The sequence below is a fragment of the Pongo pygmaeus genome, chromosome 4 (genome assembly GCF_028885625.2).
Source record: "Pongo pygmaeus isolate AG05252 chromosome 4, NHGRI_mPonPyg2-v2.0_pri, whole genome shotgun sequence".
Classification (NCBI taxonomy): domain Eukaryota; kingdom Metazoa; phylum Chordata; class Mammalia; order Primates; family Hominidae; genus Pongo; species Pongo pygmaeus.
The window spans coordinates 114,864,794-114,882,685 of NC_072377.2; the positions used below are offsets into that span (position 1 = coordinate 114,864,794).

At 33.5% G+C, this 17,892-nt stretch overlaps 1 protein-coding gene across 1 annotated transcript in view; it reads right to left on the reverse strand.

Annotated features, from left to right (window-relative positions):
- TMEM232 (transmembrane protein 232) overlaps positions 1 to 17,892 on the reverse strand; it is a 320,858-nt gene that overhangs the window by 233,730 nt on the left and 69,236 nt on the right. The window contains 2 exon segments of the mRNA XM_063665126.1: positions 1,941 to 2,046; positions 3,313 to 3,424. Coding sequence (XP_063521196.1) covers positions 1,941 to 2,046; positions 3,313 to 3,424 — 218 coding nt within the window.

The window sequence follows — 17,892 nt, forward strand, 5'->3', positions numbered from 1 at the left end:
TCTCAAATCATTACAAAAGTTTTGTAAGTTTTCTCAAATCATTACAAAAAGTTTTCTCAAATCATTACAAAAGCTTCCATGTAAATATATGAGGACGGACAGCAAATACAGGGACTTGAGGAAAGAAGAACCTTGACATGCTCAGGGTACAGGAAGGAGGTCAGTAGGGCTGAACATAATGAGTAAGTAGGGAGGTAGCCAGGAGCCAGCACATGCAGAGGCTTGTAGGCCATGATATGAAGTCGGGGCTCATTTGAGTGTAATCAGAAGCTGTTGAGTGGAGGGTGGACTATAGAATGAGGAGCAGACAAAAGTACAGGTAAAACACCCATTCAGTTATTTTAGTTGTAAAGAGAGTAAGAAGTCATGTTGAGAGTATTATTTAGAGTCAAATATGTGAATGTATTAAAATGCTTTTGCTGTATGTAACAGAAAATGCAACAAAAATGTCTTCAAAATAAGGAGGTTTATTATTTCACAAGATTAGAATTGGAAAGGCTCCAGGGACAGCTAAGATAGCTGCCCTCCATATGCACATTTCTTTCATCTTCCAGTTCCCCCTCATGTGCATGAGGACTGTGATGACTACACAAGTTCCAGGCATCACGTTCTTACCAAGCAAACTAGACAGGAACAAACGAGTATAGGGAGGAAAGGCATGTCTTTCTCAAAAGCAAGTCAACAAAAAGTACAGGAAATAGAGCTGTCTTTACATCACTTTGCTCAGGACCAGGTCATGTGACTACCCCTAATCAAATCACTGGCAAGTGAAAAGGAATTACCATAACTGATTTACACCAGCAGTCCCCAACCTTTTTGGCACCAGGGACTGGTTTTGTCTCATAAGGAGCACACAGCCTAGATCCCTCACATGTGCAGTTCACCCTAGGCTTCACACACCTATGAGGATCCAATGTCACTGCTGATCTGACAGGACGTGGAGCTCAGGCAGTAATGCTCGCTCCCTGGCTGCTCACAGCCTGTTGTGCAGCCCAATTCCTAACAGACCACAGACTGGTACCAGTTCATGGTCCAGGGTTTTGAGACCCCTGATTCAGACCATCCATTATTCACCCCCCTCAGGTTGGGCAAGGGCCAGTCCTCTTCTAAATCACATGACTAATTAAAACTGAAATTTAATTGTCAATGAAGAGCAAACAGCCTCTTCTTGCTGGTAAACCAAGAGTGTTTACCTCAATATCATTTACATTCTTAATAGAGGTCAGGCTGTGGATGGCACTGTGATGAAGGACCATAAAGGCAAGTTAAATACAAAATAATTCTTACTCTTCCTGTTGCTTGAAAACTCCCAGATAGCACTACAAAACCTAATTTACATGGGGGAAATTCTCTCTGACCTCATGTGGTTAGCATTCTAAACCTATTTTAAAAGGCATATATATACAATTAAATGATAGTGATGGAAAGAATCTTACCCCCTTAGAAATAACGTTGTTTAATTTTTTTTAGATTAGTTAGAGGATGTTTTAAAGGAGGCAGAAATGAGGAGTGATAAATGAAAAGGTAATGAGTAAAGCTTGCTATTTAAAATAAGTGGAAAACAAATGGTCATTTGATTAATGTTTTATAAGTAATAATTATAAAATGAAGAAGCAAATTTCTCTAAAGTCTAGTGCCTATTGTAATTGGAAATCACTAAATGATATTTTATATTAGTTTTTAATTAGTTGCTAATTTTAGCAAAAAAGTAATAAAGACTATGCTGAGTAAAGTTTTTAAAATAATTTAATCACTAAAAAGCTTAGTTAAAATCATAAATTCAAAATTACAAATGAATTTTCATAATAAAATGTATTTTGATAGAGTAGAAAAATTTCTTGTCTTCTGCACAATTTTTAAAAATTAAAGTTCTCAAATTATGCCTTCACTGATGATGTAGAAAATACTTAGGATACCTAATAAGAATTTAAAGTACGTACCATCTTGGATTTCCCCTTTGCATTGAGCCAGATATATTACTTCAGTCCATGCAGCAGGAAGATGCACATGCTTTCCACAGCCCAGGGTTTTGAGACCCAATTTTCTCTGTTATGAGGAAGCATGAAAAAGACAAATCAAAATGTACATATTTATATTTATATATATTTATTTTTAACTCTTAATTGTGCTCCAAAAGTCATTCTATGAAGCTAATGCTTGGTGGCCAGAGTTGTATACAATTTTATATTTTTGCTTTTATTACTCAAATTTTTGGAGATTTTATGCAAACTGTGTTAGTGTTAAAATGTAAAAAAGTTGATATTACAAGTAATATCATTAGCTATTTGCTGAAAATAATTCTCATTTTTTACTTTCTAGTGAGTACTTCCAATTTTCCCCCAAGGGAATGCATTTTTTTTATTGTATAAGGAAAAATATTGAAGAAATGTGATAAAACAGAAGTGAGTTTGATGCCAGTTTGCTGGAAAACCCTGGCTACTTCATTGTTGCTATATGGAAGTTAATGAACATGAGGGAGATGATCAGGATTGTTCCACTTCCCTTATTGTGCTCACTGCTGGGACTGTTGCAGGGAACACTTGTTCAAGTGGAGAAAAGCTCACCGATGAATGCACCTCCTGGCACTTGTCTGCATACACACTTACCAAAAGTATACTCTTTTTCTAATCAAATTTTTTTCAAAATGTTCAAATATATGGGCAGCCATGAACTGGAAAATAACACCACTACAACAACACAAAAGAAGTGGCTTAATTTATGCACCAGTTTTGTGCAGTTTTTATTTAATGAATTATTCATATCAAAGCAAAATATGTATGTTATTTCTCTGTAAAACTTAAACTGAATCCAATGTAGAAAAGGCAAAGCAAGGACTTACTTTACTTCCTGTTCTGTTTTGATATCTATTTGTAAATTTGGGGATTAATGTCATATTCTTAAAGAATGTATTTTTCACAAGTTAGGTGAAGAATAGTTTGTTACAGAGAAAGAACAGAGTACTTTGTGCATGTATATAAAGGTTTAGAAAGGCGTTTTCTCCTTTGAGACACAGCATATCTCAATTAATGTTTTTAAGAAAAAATAGAATTTTCATAATCAAAAATTTATTCGCCAGACTTAATGTTTTGCTATGGGCTGCTGGACTGGTATATTTCCACAAAAATTTACAGGGAGCTTTTATTATTTGGCTATAAGCTTTAATTTTAATTTGCATTAATATTTTAACTATCCCTACTTATAATTAGAGAAAGATATATTCTTATTTTTTCTTACAATATTTTAGAATGTGTAATCATGTACCAACTGGAAAAGGAAGTTAACATGCTCAACAATCAAATGATATGCCATTACCTTACATCTGAAAATGATTTTTCTAGCTAGTTCCAACAATTCTTCCTTCTCTTTGGAATTCTGTGTTTGATTGAATCTCAAGATGAATTCTTTTGTGATTGAAAATATTGGCCTAAATAAAACATTGAAAAATTAACATTAAAAAATTATACCTAACATTTCCAAATTTCAATTAATCAACTTCCAGTGGCTATGTATAACTATATTTTAGAAAAAATACTTTCTTAATAAAACTGTTTCACACAAAAAAATCAGTAAAAGATACATGCAAGCCTCCTGGATTGATCCTATCATACTCTTAGATTGAGAAACATAATTCCCACTGTCAAAGACCTTTGCGGTCCCTGAGAAAAAGTTTCTGAGATGACTGCTAAAAGTCTTGTTGGTAGAAGCCTTCTTCAGATAAAATCCAGCATGGCTTCAATTATATTGAAGGCTGATTTATCTCCTCACATAAATCAGCATTGATTCATTTAAGCTAAACTTTTACTCCTTCTATGCAAGTGGAATCAGCCCAAACATGGTTGGATTTGAGGGAGCAAGGGAAGAAACAAGTATAAGTATGAAGTAAGGTCAAAGAGGTAGCAAGTAGCCATATTAACTACATCAGATGGGAGGCTACTGCAGGGTTTGAGAAGAGGCGTGGCATGATTTAACTTGAGCTTTAACCAAATTTCTCCAATGCTATACTGAGAATTAGTGTGTAGGGAGGTGGGATGTAGCAAAAGGGGGAGCTTACATGTAGTTAGGTGAGAAGTAATAGTGGCTTGGATCAGGATTATAGAATACAAATAAGGAGAAGAGTTTGGATAATGGATATGTCTTGACTTCAGCTCCAACCAGATTTGCCAGTGAATTAGAAATTAGGCATGAGAGAAAGAAAGAAGTCGTGATTCAACTGAGTAACTAGAAGGACTGAATTGCTATTCATAAGATGGGGAAAATTGTTAGAGGAGCAGATGTGGGGTGAAGATAGAGAATAATTTTAGTATTGGACATGTTATGTTTGAGATGATCATGGCCATCCAAGTGGAGATGCAGTGTAAGCAGTTGGATATATGAGTTTGAATTTCAGGGAAAAATCCAGACAAGATATACCGATATTCGAGTCATCAGCATAGATATGGAATTTAAAGTCTTATGAATTAAATGGACCCCATAGGGAAAATGTAGACAGAGTATATGAGAATTTCAAAGAAAAGTAGGACAAATAAGTTGAAGGTGTATGCAAGAGAACAAGTGAAGTGACAATAAGGATGTACCACAAAATTGAAGATGGGCATGGGACCAAAGTGATATCAAAGGAATAGTGAACAGTAGAATCAATGAACTGTGTTTTTGTGAAGTAAAATTATTGTTGGAGTCATGCTATTAGAAAGAATAATCTGAAAAAAAACATTTTAAATTACTGTATTTACTGAAATAGAATTTACTGAATTTGTTGCTCTGTGAGATAAATAAAAAAATGAATAGAAATCAGATTTTGTCCCTGAGTAATTCAAAGTCCTACTGGGGAGACAGATCTACTAAAAATAACAGTGCCACTTGATGACAGGCTGAACAGAGGTAATGATAAGGTGTTCTGTAAACTGGAATCAAATATAAGATATCCCACAACAGAGCAATTAATGAAATAATCAACCCTTTAACTGCTATTTTTTAAAAGGCCAGTTAAATAGCAATCTTAAAATAAGCATTTATTAATTCATTTACTAAGAATTTATTCACTGTCTTCTATATATCAGGCACTAAGTTTTGCATTGGGGATACAGTAGCAAAAAAGACAAATAATCCAGCCTTAGTGGAGCTTGCAGTACAATAGAGGAAGAGTTGAGGTGTTAGAACATACAAAGTCTGTGATAATTGGGCATTTTGAAATAAGCAACCTCATCTTTGATTTCCTGATTTTCATTCCATTCTTGCTTTTGAAGATATTTGGTGAACATTGGCTGAAAATTGTTTCTCAATAGTCATCTGGGATAACATATTTTTGATCTATGTGAACCTACACTACATAAAGTGTCCAAAATAACTTTAATCTTCTCATTTGTATGAAGAGTTTGGAAGTTAAAAAAGATAGCCCCTTCATCCATTTAATTTTTATAATATAATTAGGAATTATGTTTTTAAAAATACGAAAATAACAGTGCTGTTTTTAATAACCCAAACATTCAGAGATGCATGATGAAAAAGTTAATAGATTGCTTTCCAACACTACTGCCTCCAATTCGAACTGTCAAGATTAACAGCCAAGATTAATGACTTATTGTATATCTTTACATACCTTTCTCAGTGCTCACAAACCAACCAACCTATATACACACTTTACCAAAACTTCTGGGATGCAGCAAAAGCAGTAATAAGAGAAAAGTTTGTAACAATAAATACTCACATTACATGAAGAAATATTTGGAAAAAAACAACTTAACTTTATACCTCAAGGAACTATAAAAAGAATAATCCCAAAGTTTGCAGAAAAAATGAAATAATAAATATAAGAGTAGAAATAAGTTAAAGAATAAAAAACTAAAAACCATCAAAACTAAGAGTTATTTTCTTGAAAAAATAAACAAAATTGAAAAACCATTAGCTAGAATAATCAAGAAAAAAGAGAGAAGTCAAATAAATAAAATCAGAAATGAAAGTGAAAACATTGTAACAGATGCCTCAGAAACATAAGAAACTATTATGACCAATTATATGCCAACAAATTGGATAATCTAGAAGAAATGAATAAATTCCTAGAAATTTACAAGCTACCAAAACTGAATCAAGATGAAATAGAAAGCCTAAACACACCAATAGAAAAACAAGATTAGATTAGTAATGAAAAACCTCCCAACAAAGAAAAGCCCAGGACCAGGTGGTTTCATGGTTGAATTCAAGCAAATATTCAAAGATGAATTACTACCAACTCTCTTAAACTCTTGCAAAAAATACAAGAAGGAACACTTCCAAACTCATTTTATGAGGCCAGCATCAACTTGATACTCAAACTGTACAAAGACACTAGAAGTAAAGAAAACTATAGGCCAAAATCCCTAGTGAACATCAATGCAAAAATAATAAATAAAATACTAGCAAAGCAAATATAATAACACATTAAAACAATTATACACCATGACCAAGTGAGATTTATCCCTGGAGTACAAGGATGGTTCAACATACAAAAATAAATCAGTGTAATATACCATATTACCAAAAAAAAAAAGGTCAACTCAACAGAGAAAAAACATTTGCCAAAGTTTAACTTCCATTCATGATTAAAATTCTCAAGAAAATAGGTGTAAAAAGAATTTACTTCAATTTACTTTACACAATAAAGACCATCATATCAAAAACTCACAGCCAATATCATAATCAATGAAAGAAAACAGAAAACTTTGCCTCTAAGACACAATACAAGACAAGGAAGTCCATTTCTACCACTTCTTTTCATCACAGTACTGCAAGTCTTAGCCAGAGCAATTAAATAAGAATAAATAAATAAAAGGCATCCAAATTGGAAAAGAAGAAATTATCTCTTCTTGCAAATGACATATATGTAGACATTCCTAGATAATCCACAAAAATCTCTTAGAACTAATAAATGAATTCAATAAATTTGCAGGATAAAAAGGGAACATACAATAATCAGTAACCTTTCTATATATAAAAAATGAACTATCCAAAAAAGGAAATGGAGAAAACAATCCCATTTATAATAGCAACAAAAATAATAAAATACTAAGGAGTAAATTTATCAAAGAGGTGAAAGACCTGTACACTGAAAATTATAAAACATTTATAAAGGAATTTACAGAAAACACAGAAAAAAAGACCTGTAAAAAACAAAGAAGACATAGAAAGACATCCTGTGTTCATGGATTGGAAAACTCAGGATTGTTAAAATGTCCATATTACCCAAAGAGATCTACAGACTCAATTCAATTGCTATCAATTACCAATAGCATTCTTTACAGAAATAATAACAACATTCATATGGAACCACAAAGACCTTGAATAGCCAAAACAATCTTGTGCAAGATGAACAAAGATGGAGAAATCATATTTCCTGACTTCAAAATATTACAAAGCCACAGTAATTAAACCAGCATGGTACCGGCATAAAAAAAGACCTAAAAGCCAATGGAGAAGAATCGAAAATCCAGAAATAAATCCATATATCTACAGTCAACTGATCTTAGACATAGGTTGAAAGTACACAATGCGGAAAGGACAGTCTCTGAATATCTACATGCAGAAGAATGTAATTAGACCCTTATCTCACACCACATTCAAAAATCAATTCAAAATGATTTAAAGACTTAAATGTAAGGCATGAAATTGTAAAACTACTAAAAGAATGCGTAGGGAATATGCTTCTTGATATTGGTCTTCGCAATAATTTCTCTGCTATGAACCCAAAAGCAAAACTAGACAAGTGGGATTGCATCAAACTAAAAATCTTGTGCACAGTATAAAAACAATCAACACAGTGAACAGGCAATCTACGGATTGATAGAAAATACTTGCAAACCATGTATCTGAGAAGGTGCTAGTATCCAAAATATATAAGAAACTAAAATAAATCAATAGCCAAAAAGAAATGACCTGATTAAAAAATGTACAGAGGACCTGAATTGATATTTCTCAAAAGAACACATACAGATGGCCAACAGGCATGTGAAAAGGTTTTGTGCTTTTTTTCTTCTTTTCTTCTTTTTTTTCAACTATTTTAAATTATCAGCATTTTAAAAAACATATTACTATGGTATACTGGAAGTATAAGTTGTATAGAGACTTCCAGAGAGTTATAATTCATTTTATGCTTTTTTTTGCAAATTTGCCTACACGAAAGTGCACTATCACAACACTTTGTGTGCAAGCATTGTATGTGTACAAAAAAATGCTGAAACTTTCTCAGTAAATGAAGAGATGTCCTTTTTGTACAGCTGCATTTGTGAAAAATAAAATTTATTGAGATCTTGGTTCTTTTAGGTGACTGCGCATGTGGTATTGACCCATCATAGTTTGTGCCAATCTTGTCAAGACTTACAGTGTTCATCAAAGAATGTCAGATGACCACAATTATAAATTTGGGTGGATACAATTACCAACCATAGTAATATGCACTTACACATTTCCTTTTGTCCAATTTTTATGAATATGGTTTATCACTCATAACTGTTATACCTATGCAATGTCCATTAATATACCTCTTTATGTTTGCAAAAATAGGTATGCTATTATTGCTTATTTTATTGTATAAACTGGCCTATGAAGTTTTTTGTTATGTTTTTATGTTTCACAAATAAATCTCCTTTTAAAAATGTAAATAAATATCACTTAAAGAATTTTTAAAATATTTCCCAGAATTATATTTTTGGGATTTTCATCCTTCCAGATTATAACAGTCAGCTCCTAAAGTTCAATTGATCTTAATATGCAGAATATAGAATATAAACTGGCCTATGAAGTTTTTTGTCATGTTTTTATGTGTTTCACAAATAAATCTCCTTTTAAAAATGTAAATAAATATCACTTAAAGAATTTTTAAAATGTTTCCCAGAATTATATTTTTGGGATTTTCATTCATCCAGATTATAACAGTCAGCTCCTAAAGTTCAATTGATCTTAATATGCAGAATATAGATGTACTTCAACAAATCCAATAATTCTTTTATTGACTGACATTTCACATTACTTTCTATAAAATGTTGGTTGTGCTAACCAATGCAGTAATAGTAAACATCATCATACAAACAGCCTTATACACTGATCTAACATTCAACAGGTGCACACTATTCTGGTTTATCAATCCTCACACTATATCTATAGTTAAATATTTTGGTTATCACCTCTGCTTATAAATACATTTATACATATGATTATTTTATTACTATAAGACTGTGTCTCCCAAAAAATGAATTAGAAAGTATAAAAGAATGAAAAGGCAAAATTTTAAGTGGTAGAACATATTTTCAACATGTAATTGATAAAGGGCTCATATACAGAAGATATAAAGAACTCTCAATAAATAGAAACATGGAGAAAAGTCTTAAAAAGGTAAGTCACAAAGGAAGAAACCCAAGTGGCCAACAAATATGGAAATAATCATCAAGATAACAGGGAAATTCAAATTAAAAGCAAAATTAGATGCTACTTCACATTCACCAGAAGGGTTAACACTTAAAAGAATGCCAGTACCAGAAATTGAAGAGAATATGGAGTAACAGAAATTCTCACAAACTGCGTGTGGTTGTGTAAATTGGTAAAACCACCAACTGGAAAACAGCTGGATGTTTTCTATCAAGATTCAAGACAGACATATCCACTGACTTAGCAATATCATAACTTTATATATATCCAACAGAAATATGTCCTATGTACCAGGGAACATGTATAAGAATGGTGACAGCAACATTTTTCATAAGTGATAAAATATGGAATCAAACAACATTCTATCTTGTGAACCAAAAAGTATGGTTTGTCTGTGAATAAAGGGTGAAGCAAAATGTTCTTTCCTTTTATAATGCATAAATTTGAGCTTGGGTTATTTTCTAATTCCATTCCCCTAAAAACATAGCAAAAGTGGATGTCAGCTGTGTTACTGGGACCACCGCTCATGGTAAAACAAACAAACAAAACTCCTGATTGACACATTATACGTAGACTGTGAATAAACTATAAATACCTTATTAGGAGAAACTTTGGGCTCTCCTAAACACATGTTCTTTGCAGGACTTTTTAAGTCATTGATTCCACTTTGGGACAAAGGATTCTAAGGTTATCTGTCTATTACACTCAGCTCTCTAAGTCTCACATTCTTACACGCACAGTCATTTGGAGTAGCTACAGAAGACTAGCTCCCATTTCTGTTCTGTTGAGAACTCTTTCAGAAGGTAAACAGTTGCTGGTGTGCTGGCATGCTGTTCCCTGCACTGTATCCTGCTAAGTGAGGTCAGCGGTTAGTGTGGCCTATAATAATCATATTAGTCTGTCTAGTTGAGCTTGAAGACCCAAAGGTAAGTATTCAATGTCAAGGGAATAAAAAAATAAACAAACTGCAACTATACAAACAATATAGACAATCTTACAAACATACAGTTAATCCAGACACAAAAGAATATATACTACAGTATTACATTTATATATTACATTTATATAAAGCATAAAACTGAAAAGAAAAGAAAATTTGGGAGAGTAAAAACAGTTAAGGAAAGAAGGATTTTTTTAATTGGTTTATATGTTGATGAAGACAGCACTAGGATTTCTTTATTTAAAAGGGTTACACAAAAGGTTTCTGAAAATGATTTTATTTCTTCACCTGGTGAATACACAAGTATTTGATTTATAATAATTCATTAATCATTATATTTATGTTCATATAGTCTTCTGTATGTGTTAGCATTTCACAGCAAAAAAAAAATACAAGAGTGTTTATACTTTTAATTACAAGAGTATGTATACTTTTAATTATAGCAGATTAAAAAAAACTTTCCAAAAATATTCTAGTCGTTCATATTCTAGTAAAGCATATACTAGTAAAGCACAACAACTCCCATTTTCCCACGTTCTCACCAGAACGATATCGGTTGTTTTGATAATTGCGTTTGATTGATGCAGGTATTTCCTTATGGTTTAAAGTTTGTGTTTCCCTAACTACTAGCATTCCTGAGAATCTTTTCCAGTATGAAGGGCCTTACATTCATTTTTATAACACCTATCCTGTGGCATGCATTTTTATATATTTGTTCACTTTTTACTTATTAAGCTTTTTTGTCTTTTTATTAAAAAATCAGTGTGTGGCAATATAGTTATAGTGGTTATGTGCAACATCCCAGGAGCCAGAATTCCTGTGGTTTGAATCTGACTTTGTCCTTTAACATATTTTTAAACTTCAGTAGTTTATTATGCCTTAATTTCTTTGCCTGTAAAATGGAAAAATAAATATAAATATTTCATGAGTTGCTTTGAAAGTTAAATGAAATAATGCATGTACTGTACTCAGAACTGACTGCCTGGTACATGCTAAATATTTAATTAATGGTAACTGGTACTATCATCATTAAAATTTTGCAAGTGTATGTTGTAGGTATTTCTATCTCAGTATAATATTTATCTTTGTTCATTGTTATGATAACTTTAGTCATAAATTAAAATTTTATATTTATATATGATTTTATTTTCCTTTATAATGTCTGGGATTTCTCACTTACATGATTTGCCTCTCTCCAACAGTATACAAACAGAAATCTAAATTTTCTTCTAATAAATTTTTATACTTCTATTTTTAACATATTCAGAATTTCAAAATGTTGAGAAGTAGAAATTGATACAAATGAACTGCTTACAGTGACCTCCTGCCAAAGAGTACAGTAAGCCAAAGGGAGGAGGAAAAATAGTCACTCTCAGTAAAAAAACAAGGAACACTGCTCCAGCCAGGTGATCAAAATCAACATCAGCAGTGATAAATTATTTTGATTGTATGTACCCCTGATGTGATGTGATGAGAATGGTGCTTAACCTCAGGTGTCTCTCACAGAAACTGGTAAACCCAGTATAATCATGAGAAAAACATCAGAAAAATTCCAACAGGAGAACATTCTACAAAATGCCTGACTAGTAGTCTTCAAAATTGTCAAGGTCATTAAGAAAAAAGTCTGAGAAACTATCCCAGCCTAGAAGAGCCAAAGGAGACATGATAACTAAATGTAATGTAGTGTCCTGTATGGGATCCTGGAACAGAAAAAAGGAAATTAGGTAAAAACTAGAAAAAATATGAATAAAATATGGCCCTTAATAGTCATGTATTAACATGGTTCAATATTGTGACAAATGTACCATACTAATGTAGGATGTTAGCAGTAGGAGAAACTGAGTGCAGGGTATATGGAAACTCTCTGTACTATCTTCTTACATATCTAAAACTGTTCTAAACAATAAATGTATTTTACAAAAAGAAATGTTGACAAATAATAGAAGGTGATAAAAAATCACTTCAAGATACAGCTTACCAGTCACTTTCTAATTTATTGGTTCATTCTATATTAATTAAATATCTGCTGTGAGTCAAGCACTCTGCTAGGCAAGAGGACACAAAACAGAAGTGAATCAAAACCCGATATGCAGTCACTTGTCTCATGGGTCTTATACTCTTTTGGCAGAGAATATACATCCAATAAACAAGAACACCATATATCAACATGGTGTTTTCTGAAAGTGATCCGTGCTGTGAAAATTTAACTAGAGTGATGTGGAAGAGACTATCGGGAAAGGTGAGACTTTGCACGAGGCAGTCAGGGAACATCTTGAGGGAGAGACATTTGAGTTGACATGAGAAAGAGACAGAAAGCAAGAGACAAAGAAAACAAAAGACTTAGAAAAAGAAGAGTAGGGGAAGGAAGGAAGGGAAGGGGAGGGAAAGGGAAGGAGGGAAAGACGGAGGGAGGGAAAGAACATAAAGGAAAGAGATTAAGAGATCAAGGAGCCGGCTGGGGACTAGTTCTCTCAGGGTATTTTAACCATAGGGTAGAGTTTGTATTTTACCTGGATGTAATGGAAAGATATTACAGGGTTAAAATTGGAGCATGACACAATTTTATTAACATTCTTAAAACATCACTGAGACTGCTGTTCAGAGAACAAGGGGGTGAGAGCAGAAACAGGGGCACCAGCAGGAATGTGTGGCAGAATGACAGGAATTAGAGCATGTTGACTTGGTTATGGGGTGGGGCAAGTGGTGGAGGCAGTGGACATGAAGAAACTGTGCTTTACAAAGGGCCAGTAACTCACCTCAAGTCTACCTCTAAAGCCTATAAAAATCTGCCCTATAATGTAATATTAATGTACCTGCCTTATATTCCTTGATGTAACTTTAGTTCTTCAGTTTCTTTTTACTGTTGTACATAGAATTTGCTTAACGAACATCTGGTGTTTGCTTTATATATACTGGTTGAAATGTATAACATGTACTTTGTTTTACAAGAAGAAATAGGAGGCTGACAGAGGTTAAGTATCACACTCAAGGTTATATCTTGAAAGTAAACTGAGCCAAATGTGAAATGAACTGACTGACTCAAAGTTTTTGCATTTAGCTGTTTTTCTAAGATCCCTAAGAATGATTTATAGTATAATAATGTGCAATTAACTCTTCTTTTAAAATAATAGTAAATTCAATTCAATTAGATTTCCCCATTACCAACCACAGACAACCCTCAAGCACACAAAAGCACACACACACACACACACACACACACACACACACACACACTATCCAGGGTTTCAAATACAAATTAAAATTACATTTTCTGAAATTAGTTTATCTCAGCTTTTTCATAGGCTCTAGGGAAAATATAGTTACGTCATTTTATTTCTAAAGCAAGATACAGGCTTAGGATGAAAATAATATCTAATTCAATTTCTATGTTCAAACTACATTGTATAATAATTTTAGTTTTGTCAAACATTTTTCAATATGGATTATGGCTTGTAATACATCATTGAAAACATGGAAACCTAATTATTTTTAACCTTCTATATAAATCCTAAGTCCTTTAATTGGTCTCCTACAGATCATGTTAATAAATATTTAGTGAGAGATAAACATAGCTATTTTAACCAATTCCTGTCCATCACAATAGACATTATTGTAAAAATTAAAACTTATTTAGGGACATATATAACACATGGTAAGAAACAAAAGGAAACTTTAAAAAAGTAAATACAGGCATTTCGAAAAACAGACTTCAGCTTCATGCATTCCAATTTCTCTGAAATATCAAAGGATTTCACGAAGATCATCTAGTCTAAATATGTAAGAGCCGTCCTGTGGAACAGACAGTAAACAAAGATTGTTCTAATTTTATTTATAAAATATTTATACTGAAGTCTCCTGGTTAAATAGGCACTCCACCCAAACTGACTGTATTTACATTATCTGTGAATTCAGAACTTTTTAAGCTGACAATTCATTTGTTCAATAACTATTTAATGAAAGCCTCCTAGATATAAAATATTTTGCTAGATACCATGAGTGCTAGAAGAGAAATCAGGCCTGACCTCAGGAAGTTCCCATTCTGGGAGGGAAGTGAGACACTTCACAGTGATGCAACATAAGGAGATGTTCCTTAAAAAAGAAATAAAATTCTGTGGGAGTTTAGAAGTAGAGATCATGATTCCAACACTTCCATGTCCTATAATCTTTGCTGAATCACTTAATCTGTGGGAGCTATAATTTTCCATCTGTAGAAATAGTGAAAAAATCTTGCAGAATTTTGGAAAGCATCAAATCAAGCCACACAGTCTAGTTCCTGGCATATATTCAGTGCTGGAAAACTGTTAGTTATAAGCATTACTCTTTTTGGTGAGATTCAGAAAAAGCTTCTTTGTGGAAATAGCATGGGATCCTTGAAGCCTTGGCAGGAACTCGAAAGGACAGAATAGCAGTTGTCCTTTCGAAGTTCTTTCTCTGCTTTTTCCTGGGCACATGATCATCCAGAATTTAGAGATTAGGTGGAGGTCAAGCTAAATCAAGTTAAAATTGATCCAGCTAAATCAAAAGGGCTTGATGAATAATGGGATATGAGAAAAGAAATCATGATGCCAAGCATACAGATAAACTCAATGTTTTTGGCCCACATGACTGGAAGTAGAAAGATGACATCAAGAGAACTGGACGGGAGGAATCTGAGCAGATGATCTGTGCCATTCCATGCATAGAGAGGATGATTTACCTATGAGACATCCAAGTGGAAAGGTTTATAATCCAAAAGGACTTGTAAGTCAAGCATTAGGAAATGGATATGATCTAGAAATAAAGATTTCAGATTCACCAACATATCAGTGATGATCAAAGCCTTAAAATTTCAAGAGGAAGAATACTAAGAAAAAAAATAATTAATCAAAGGAAAGTTTTTGTTTGATGAATCCCAGAGTTAGGAAGCAAGAGGGAAAGAAGAAACAGTAAATATGAGAGGAGATTCAGGAAAGTACTACAATGGAATTGAGATGTATATATAATACGGAGTGCAAATTCCTTCTCTGAAAAGTGTTCATTATTAACAGTCCCTGCTGCACTGGGGCCTAAGTTCTATATTAGTCCATATGACTTCATGCCCCCTGGCCATTGCTGATTTTATCACAGTACACATCTGATACCAGCTGGGCCAATTCAGTTCTCTTTCTAAGGATTTTAAATAAAACGATACTTTAATTGGCTGAGGTTAGAACTGAAAGGTTATGTAGAACCAAAACCTGTGGCTGTTGCTGACAACTTTTTCAAGACAACAAATAACAAAGCACCTTCAATTTCAGAAAGCTGCATGTTCACCATTGTAGCCCCCAATCAACGTTTGCCAAATGATTTACTGATGTAAATCTACAGTTTTTATCCTTTTCAAGTTTATCGTAGTGTACATGCAGACTATATCTGCCAAGCTGGCCATTTTATCTCCACGTGTGTTGAGTACTGAATGATGGAAAAAGGCCTAGCTATAGCTTCTGCTCTCAAGTTCCACAACACAGCCTTATATCCTTATGTTAATTTTTTTTTGTTTGAGTTACTTTGAATGTGTGCCTGTTCCATACAAACAAGCATCCTAGACTGAGATATCAAAGAATACATTAAAGATAAAGACGATGATAGAAAATGTACATCCACAGAAATATCAAGACTAAATACAAAAAGAAAGTCAGGCCAGGCACAGTGGCTCACGCCTATAATCCCAGCACTTTGGGAGGCTGAGGCGGGAGGATCATGAGGTCAGGAGATCGAGACCATCCTGGCTAACAAGTGAAACCCCGTCTCTACTAAAAATACAAAAATTAGCCGGGCGTGGTGGCAGGGTGCCTGTAGTCCCAGCTACTCAGGAGGCTGAGGCAGGAGAATGGCATGAACCCAGGAGGCGGAGCTTGCAGTGAGCCGACATTGCACAGACTCCGTCTAAAAAAAAAAAAAAAAAAAAAAGAAAGAAAATCATTAGAGTTAATATTTTAAAAGTCAGTGGAGATATTTTTGAATCAATTTTTTATTTATAACCAAAACATAATAATTGTACATATTTATGGGATAAAATGTGATGTTTCAATGCATGTGTTCACAGCTTAATGATCAAATTGGGGTAATTGCCATATCCATCACTTTCAATATTTATCATTTCTTTGTGGTGACAACATTGAAAGCCACCTCATCCCAGCTAGAATGGCTATTATCAAAAGTAACAAATAGAAGAAAAGAGAACTCATACATTGTTGGTAGGAATGTAAGTTAGTACAGCCATAATGAATAACACTATGGAGGTTCCTCAAAAAACTAAAAATAGAACTGCCATATAATCCAGCAATCCCATTACTGGGTATATATCCAAAGAAAATATAATCAGTATGTGAAAGAGACATCTGCACATCCATGTTTATTGTAGCACTATTCACAGTAGCCAAGATATAGAATCAACCTATGTGTGCATCTAATGATGAATGGATATCTATGAGTGTGTGTGTGTGTGTGTGTAGTCCAATACTATAAAGCCATAAAACAGAATGAAATCCTGTCATTTGCAATAACATGAATGAACCTGGATAACACTATGTTAAAGCACAGAAGGATAAACACCACATGATCTCACTCATATGTGGAATCTTAAAAAGCTTATTTCATAGAATTAGAGGGTAGAATTGTTGTTACCAGAGGCTGGGGAGGGTTGAGGTTGGGGGGAACTGGGAGAGGTTGGTCAATGGGTACAAAGTTACAGTTAAGAAGAATTTGTTTTTGTGTTCTATTACACAGTAGGGTGACTATAGTAAATAACAATGTATTGAATATTTCAAGAGAGCCAGAAGAAGAGATTTTGAATGTCGTCACCACAAAGAAATAATACATGTTTAAAGTGGTGGAGATCTTTAAAACAGCACTTTCATTAGAGAAAAACAGAACCCAGATTTTAGGGTGCTAATCAATATATGGAGAAACAAAAGTATTAAATATTGACTACTCTTTTGATAAGTTTAGTACTATGAAAAGGAAAAAAATGAAATTGAGATAGAAATTTCAAATAACAATTAATATGGCTTCTCCTAAGTATCAGAAGTACCAGTAGAATGAAAGGAAGGTCTGCTCCTTTTGGTGTGTATATTATATTTGAATGTTTGAGGAATTCAGGGACAGATTAAATAATCTGAAGGGCATAAATAAAGAGCAGGTGATATGAACACCTGCAGAAATTTATTCTCTGAATAGCTCCCCTGAATTTGTCATTTCTGACTCACTGATTTGGGGTCTGGGCTTTTGAAGTCAGACACTGGAAATATCCTCTGTCATCCTGATACCCATGTGATTGATTACAGTATCATCACATTATAGATATCCAAAGGCTTTATGATATGAAACCAGAAATACAGTCCTCATTTCATTTCTAAAAATATCTATGGTTTTATATGTTCTTTTATTGCCTTTGCGTTTCTTTAGATTTTACGTTTCTGTTTCAATCTTAGCAAATGGAATACTGTCTTAAGCTTTGAAAATGCAAGCCCTCCTTCTTGGTAGTTATGAATAAAGAGAACCCTAAACAGATTAGGGGAGAGGGGACTGTTGACACCCAC